The sequence below is a fragment of the Nannospalax galili genome, unplaced genomic scaffold, assembly GCF_000622305.1.
Source record: "Nannospalax galili isolate Female #2095 unplaced genomic scaffold, S.galili_v1.0 scaffold102, whole genome shotgun sequence".
Taxonomy (NCBI): Eukaryota; Metazoa; Chordata; class Mammalia; order Rodentia; family Spalacidae; genus Nannospalax; species Nannospalax galili.
In genome coordinates, this window is record NW_008351958.1 from 2503953 (window position 1) to 2511775 (window position 7823).

At 38.7% G+C, this 7823-nt stretch overlaps 1 protein-coding gene across 1 annotated transcript in view; it reads right to left on the reverse strand.

The window, feature by feature from the left end:
- The window catches only part of Trpa1 (transient receptor potential cation channel subfamily A member 1), a 51291-nt gene that overhangs the window by 39893 nt on the left and 3575 nt on the right, over positions 1-7823 (reverse strand). Inside the window, exons 2-3 of the mRNA XM_029553975.1 lie at positions 3408-3567; positions 628-803 (exon numbers count right to left, since the gene is read on the reverse strand). Coding sequence (XP_029409835.1) covers positions 628-803; positions 3408-3567 — 336 coding nt within the window. The remainder of the gene's footprint in view (positions 1-627; positions 804-3407; positions 3568-7823) is intronic.

Here is a 7823-nt window from a genome sequence, read left to right on the forward strand (position 1 = left end):
TAACAAAAAATGGCACATCATAGTTAAGGTTTCTGTCTTCACTGAGCTTCATCTTCCTTCATTTAGCCATAGGGTCAGCAAAGCTTGAAGTTGGGAACTTCATGAAAAGTCATGCAATGTTAGGCAAGTTATTTAAGTCTCTCTGTACCTCATCTTACTCAGCTGTGAAATAGGGATACTAATAGTTTAATTTATAGCTGTTTTAAATGAGGATTTAATAAACAAAGACACAAATCTCTTCCAAAATGCCTGATAAAATAAAATACATGAAAAGTTGGCTGTGATTGCTGTGATCATCACACCATCCTTATCATAAGCCTCCTCATCATCTGCATCCTCCTCCTCCTCTTCTCCATCATCATCACACCACCATCACTATGAAAACTATCATCACCACCATCACCATCATTGGCATCACACATTACCATCATCATCCATCATCATTTTCATCTTTCTATCATCATCATCACCATCAGCTGTAGAAGAAGAAATATTGCAATTGTTACATTTTATTTGCTGTTTGATGGCAATTGAAATTGACCACTCTGACTCAGTGGAGCCAAGTCAGAAGTGGGTCCTGGTCTCTGCTCCATGGTCAGCCCCACTGTCTTTGGCCAACAGCCTTACTTTGGTCATCTCGTTGTACGTGCCCTGCACAGCTATGTGAAGGGGTGCCATCATGTTGCTATTTCGGAGGTTTGGGTTTGCTCCTTGGCTGAGAAGAAACTTCACACTTTCCACCTGGTTTTTCTCTACAGCCCAGTGCAGAGGGGTATTTCCATAATTATCCATTATATTCAGCACTAGGAAAAAATAGAAAAAGATGAATAAAATTTTGCTTTAGGTATATTTGACATCTCTTGAGTACCTACCTACTTCAAAGCTCAGTGTTAAGTGTTTATATAATCACCTACATGGCCTTTATGAGAAACTGAAGACAGTTTTACTTTTCAAAGTAATCCAATGGATACCATTTAGGAATATATGGAAGTATGCACAGATCTTACAGTTTAACTTAAATTTTATCCATTAGGATCTATAAGAAATAGATCCAGTTACATTTTTATCTGTATATGAATTCCATAATTGTGATATAATACTGAGACTATATAAGAACAGATGTATGTCAGATAACTAGGTTCCATATGACTATGATTTCATTCAAGCTTGTGATTGCCCATACGTACCATCATGATTGATGGTCAGAAAGATGAAGATTCTGAGAACTAGAGAGGTTGAAAATCTTGCTACCAGCACACTGTTTTTAAGGCGTTGTGTGAGTTACATCACATCTTTGAACCTCAGCTATCTCAAACTTGACAAAAAATATACATATATGCAAATATGTACATAGTTATATGCATGTTCAATTGTGTATACATTAAAATACACACACTCATTCCTTATAATGCTGTTGGGAGAATAATACTGAATTATGTCTCTAAAAATCTTAGCAGAGTAGGGCTCAGGGGATGGCTCAGAGGTTAAGAGCAGTAGCTACTCTTGCAAAGGACTTGGGATTGGTTTCCAGCCCCCACATGGCAGCTTAAAACCAGTTCCGGGGGCTCCATCACCCTCTTCTTGCCTCCCCAGGCATTGCATGCATGTGGTACACTTTCACACAGGTAGGTGAAACAGTCATGCCCTAAAATAAAAAATAATGAATTACTTAATTTAAAAAATCTTAGCAGAGGACATGGTCTAGTGTAAGGATTCCAAAAATGTTTATGAGAAAAATGGCTCAGCACTCAAAAGTCCTGAGTAGATTTGAACTTGAGCCCTGGTGCTGTACATGTTCCCTATGCATTTGTCAGATAATTATATCTGACTTATTAAAGTGGTGCTATTTATCATGTGAACACAGCATAAGATTGTACGTCCCTTCATCATTCACTGCTCAGTAGCTAGCAATTCTGAGATAGTCATGGAAGTATATCTTTAAGTTGGGGAAACGGGAAAAATGCTCACTCATGACTATGATTTGGCAGCCATCAAGAGTATTAGGAACTATGGCACAACCAAGTTTCCTGTTTCTTCTCTTTACTCTCTCCTTTCATCCCTCCAAGTACTTCCTTCTCAACCACCACATACACACATACACATACACACACACACACACACACACACACACACATGCACACACTTTGACCATTTTGTCTAAGCAGGAGGGCCCCTTCTATTCAGCATCAAACAATTAAACAGGGCCCTGTACTCACAAACTCATTCACTAGCAAGTAACTTGAATATGACTTTTATCTTGACCACTTTTCTGAAGTCAATTTTCTACTAACCATGTTAGCATTCTAATGCAGGGCTTTCTTGTGACCTCCTTCCTACTTGCTCTTCTGTGGAACAACTGATTGCTCCAACTCATCATCGCAGAATCTTCTCCCCTAGCTGTGTCCAGCTACTGTCTTGCTCACTGCTCTCCCTCTGCCACCGGTCTCTTACCTCCTCACCTCCAAACTACCTATTGCTAGCAATCTCTTGTCTCGTAAAGGATGTCCATTTATTTCCTTCATCTCCTCTACTTCTTAGGCAAGAATGGTCCTGGAGGGATGGCTTCTGCCTTTTGTAGTTCTGATTGTCTTTGGGATATCTCCAAAGGGATGTGCCCGTGATGTGCAGGCTAGGACTGATCAGATCTCATACTCACACTCACTTTGTTTCTGCTTGCTATAAGGCCTCCTCTATGGTTTGGCTGGTCATGCGCTCGCTAGTTTCCTAAAGAAGGACCTACAACATCAGTTCTAGGCCCCTGACACTCTCCACATTTGATCTGTTGCTAAGCACTGTTGTTACTATGTATACAAATCTCCTGGTCGCTCCCTTCCTCCTTATTCCAAATCCACAGCCTTGGAGGCATCTCATCTTCTCTTTGTTCTAAGATAAAATATTCCCTGAACTTCTAATCCACTTCCACATATTATTGTAATTATGAAACGAAGGGTCTTATCATACCACTTCATTGCTTAAATCTCTCTGGCATACACTTCCCTTACTGTCTACAGATACATTTATCAAACAAAGCCAGGTGTCCAAGGCTTGGCAGGGGAAGAAGCTTAAATCTTGAGGTGTCTATTTCATGCAATGATAAGAAATTTAAATAAAGAATAACCAAATAAAATAGCATAGGTGGTATGTAAAACACAAATGAATTGTTACTACCTATCTAAAAATTTAGAGAAAATGTGATCTTGCTGTGGGTCTTAGACCTCTGCACTAACTATCCCTTGAAGTACTCCAGGAGATCTGATCTATAAAGAAATCCACATTCAGAGTGAGAGAGATGCTCGGGCCGGCCAATCTGGAGATAATCCACCTTTCAGAATCATTTCATATGACTCTTCCCAATGACTGTAACAGGAAAACGGCTTTCTGGAGCCCTCATCATAACACTTGACTACCTTCACAAGAGGAACTATGGATGATCATCTTCATCAGTTCAACTTGACCTTCTGCTGCTGCATGATGCAACGGGGAGATATTTTCATCCTCGTATTTGCTTAGTTTTCTTCGGTTCTTGATAAAATCTTCTAGTCTGTATGTATCTCCTTCAAAACCCACCTAGAAGTATATTAAAACTCTATTACTTCAAACCAACATGTGCAAAACTTATGAATATAAAGCTACACATTTTATAGCCTTATACTTTACTACTATTCAAAAGTGTTATGCTTACAGTAAATATTTTTTCTTGAAAAACAGGATAAATGCATACAGATACAACGTACAGGCAAATGTTTTACCAGGTGAGATGTACTTAATTCACAGCAAGAGAAACTGAGTAACAAAGGGACAGAGTATGATCAAAGTACATTAAATATATGTGTGGAAATTTTGTACTTAAACCCCTTATTTTGTATAATCAATATACACTAATAACAATAATAAGAAGGAAAAATAGTTTTTTAAATGTATTTTTATTTTATGTATATGAGCCATTGTCTGCTTGTATGTAAATGCACCTGTGTCATGCAATTCCCATACAGGGCATCGGATCCCCTGGAACTGGAGTTAAGGACAGTTGTTAGCCACAATTTGGGTGCTGGGAATCAAATCCAGGTCTTCTGGAAGAGCAGCCAGTACTCTTAACCACTGAGCCATCTCTCCAACCCCAGAAAAAAAGATTTTATGAATGTAAGATTATTAAGCCTAGGAATCTAAACTACTGTCCTTTCTCTGGCTCTTCCTGCCTATAGTCAATCTCCACCCAACTTTTCCTCCTGAACGAATGTTCCCCAACAGACTTGCTAAGCAATCTAGAACAGTTGCCCTCCCCCACACCCTGCTCCCAGGAATAAGCAATTCTTGCCAAAATTAAAGACGTTTCCCTAAACATCCATATCACAACAACCTATTTCATTATTTAACTATGTGAAAGTTCTTAATACTGTCTTATACAGAAAATGAAATATTATCTAAAGTATTAAATACGGAAGTATTTAGCCACATTTCAGCTGCTTTACAAAAAAAAATTTTTTTGGTCTTTTTGAGACAGGGTCTCCCTGTAGCCTCAGCTGTCCTGGAACTCACTATGTAGACCAGGCTGGCCTTGAACTCACAGAGATCTGTCTGCCTCTGCCTCCCGAGTGCTGAGACTACAGTTGTGTGCCACCACGCCTGGCTGCTTTACAAAATTTTTATTCCAAGTTGCTTCCAGAATTATCACCTGTATTTGAAAGTGAATAGCTAAGTATTATCAATAAATCTGAGTGACAAACTTTCTTCTATTGACATTGTTGCAATGCTTAGAGCTGATGGTGTCATTCATCATATATAGGACAGCAATGCCAGAAATGCCACTGAATTGGGTATTCTAATATTCAGCTGACAAAGGCAAAGTCATATCTGAAGCTCAGCTGTGGATATGAGCCCAAACTGAGACTGAAACCAGGAGCTGGCATGCCAGGGACATGTCCTTAGTTGGCACACCCTGGTCTGCTCTAGAAATCAGCATTTCCAGCTCCGTGCTGTGCAGCTGTGTTTCTGTCCTGCTTGAGTTCTGGGAGGTTCTTCATCTTACTGAAGGTACCTTCTTCCACTCTTTGCTCCCTGTCCACCCAGGTTCCCGTGGTGGTCTAAAGCCTGGAAGTCAAGCTGATAACACATACCACCCTCTCCTCCAGCCTCTCACTCACTCAAGTCCACTGTAGAGAGGGGACAAGGTATGTGGTGACTGACAGCATGACTGATATGTGCTGTGCCTTCTCATGTTTTTAGGCTTTTGTTTGTTTGCTTGCTTGCTTGCTTTTATATTATTGGGGAAAGTATCATGTATCTCAGGCTAACACTGAACTTGCTATGTAACAGAGGCTGGGCTTGAACCCCTGATCCTCGTGCTTCTGAGGGACTAGGAATGATAGCAGATAAGCACCCTGACAGGCAGACAGGGAAAGAGGCTGTAGTAACAGCAAGTTTTTGTTTCTTCTTTATCCTGAATAAAGGCTTGGCAGGCTTTATTTTTAAATCCAGCAAGTCCCCCTTTCCAACTGACCTAGCCAGACATGTCCAAGATCACATAGTTCTGACATATCTAAGATTGAATGAAGCTATGGACCTATCTGTTTAAGTTGATCAATCCTAAATAAGGAGAAGGGACTTGGCCTATAACACAAAAGCTCTTAGACCCAAGCTTTCCTATGGGCTTTGGATTTAGGTTTCTGAATCCCTTCCTCACTTGGGAGTATCTCTCTCTCTCTCTCTCTCTCTCTCTCTTTCTCTCTCTCTCTCTTTCTCTCTCTCTCCACTTTTAGTAATGTTCGTGGCCTATTGTCTTTGATATGCTTCCTGCCTGTCAAGTCTCATCTCCATTGGTGGGGAACATAAACCCAATCATGACCCATAGACAGTAACATTTTCACTTCCCAAGTGCTGGCATTACCAGTGTGAGCTGCCACACCAGGCACGATTTTAGGTTACATTCCCTTTAATTTCTAATATGGCACACATTATCTATAATTCACACAAACATGACATCTCCAGGATCTACTCTATTGCTCAAGCTCAAAGAGTTTCTAAGACAAAATAAAATTGGAGAAATTTCCTGTCTTTCATTTTATGCATTTTATCCAATAGTTGGTACTCATTTGTATTATTTCCTTTTCATGATATATTCAAATGTGCAATTTTTTTCCCAGAGAGAAGAAAGGAAGAAAGGAAGTAAGAAAGAGAGAAAAGTCGGAGCTTTCACGCAGGTGAGGGCATGTGGAACTTTATTTCTTTAGAGACAGTGACTCATGTGTCCCCAGGCTGCCTCAAACTTGCTGTATAACTATGGTTGACTTTGAATTTCTGATCTTCCTGATTCTTCCTGATTCTTGAATGCTGGGATTATAAACATGTACCGCCACACCCAGTTTATTCAGTGCTAGGGATCAAACCCAGGGCTTCATCCAAGATAGAAAAGCACGCTACCAACTGAGTTACATCCCCAGCTCCCTACAGAATTTTATCCACAATAGAATCTCCTAGTCTGCATGATAAGTTTTAATTTCCTAGAGGCTTAAATGTATAAAATACAAAGAATCAACAGATATCTGTTACAGTTCTGGGATAACACCAATATTTAAATGACTTATTGTTGTCTTTTCCTATTTTCAAATACATGACTGCATTTGCCTAAATTGTTTTCAAAGCTACCTTCCATAAATACTTCATTTAAAAGAGCAAAACAAAAATGTATTGCATGATACTAGATTGGAATGGATCCAAGATGAAATGATGACTCTTTCTGAAAATCTAGAAATATCTCCCAAACAAAGACTGTGAAAGTTGCTTTAATTTCTCCCTTTGACCATGACTACAACCTTTGCCATATTATAAGACAGCGGTCAAAATCTAATTTGTTATTTTAAAGAAAATGGAATATTTCTCACTACTTCAAGGAAAAACTATCAAATAGAGTAGTGAAGATTTTGACACATTAAGATTAGTTCAGTAATTGTGAAGCTAAAGTAAATTGAAATCTCTAAACATAGAACTTTGTATTTTACTTCCATTGTCACAGAATGGAATCTAATACATTAAATCACCCTTCTGTGGTAGTATCTAAAATAAAGATCTATCATCTTCCAACTAAAAAAACTGAATTCTGTATGCCTTTAGTGACTATAGAATATAACAGCACATCCAACCTCAGATTTACTTATATTTAAGAATGAAACTGAGCTTCTTGAAGAAAGAGTCCTCTTTTTTCTCCTTAATATCTTGCCTTATCAAAGAAAATGTTTACTTAAATCAATGTGGAAGCATTTTAACAAATCTGATATGCCCTTTGGATGATAAGATGGGGTTATACCACCCACTACCAGAGCCTAAAAGAGTGATTTACAAGTCTGTTCAGAGTCATATGATTGATATAAATCCTCCACACTCTTTAGAGGAAGAACTAGGTTCAGATGCTTATAAGATCGTATTGAGTTCATAGCAACAACACAATCTTTAAAGACTTCACATGGGCTCATAAAGTGTGCTAGAGTGTCTCAATTCAGAATCTGACATGTCCTCTGGCCTTGAAGAAGTTCATTAAAAATATTCTTTAGGAAGATTCAAGATATCACTTAGACTCACTATTATATAATATAAAATTATTTAAAACTACTGACATGTAGTACATTTTGCTTTTGGTCTTTCTGATGAGATGTTTATTAAGAAACAGGTTTATCTGGTCCAACTGTATGGCCTTAAACACCCAAAAGGAAAGTATAACCAAAGATTAAATGGGCCAACATAACTTCATAAGAGTCCACATGCATAGCTAAAGGCTACATAACAAGCAACAATGCCAGATAGGAGATACCTTCTTTTGAGTTGTTGGCCAG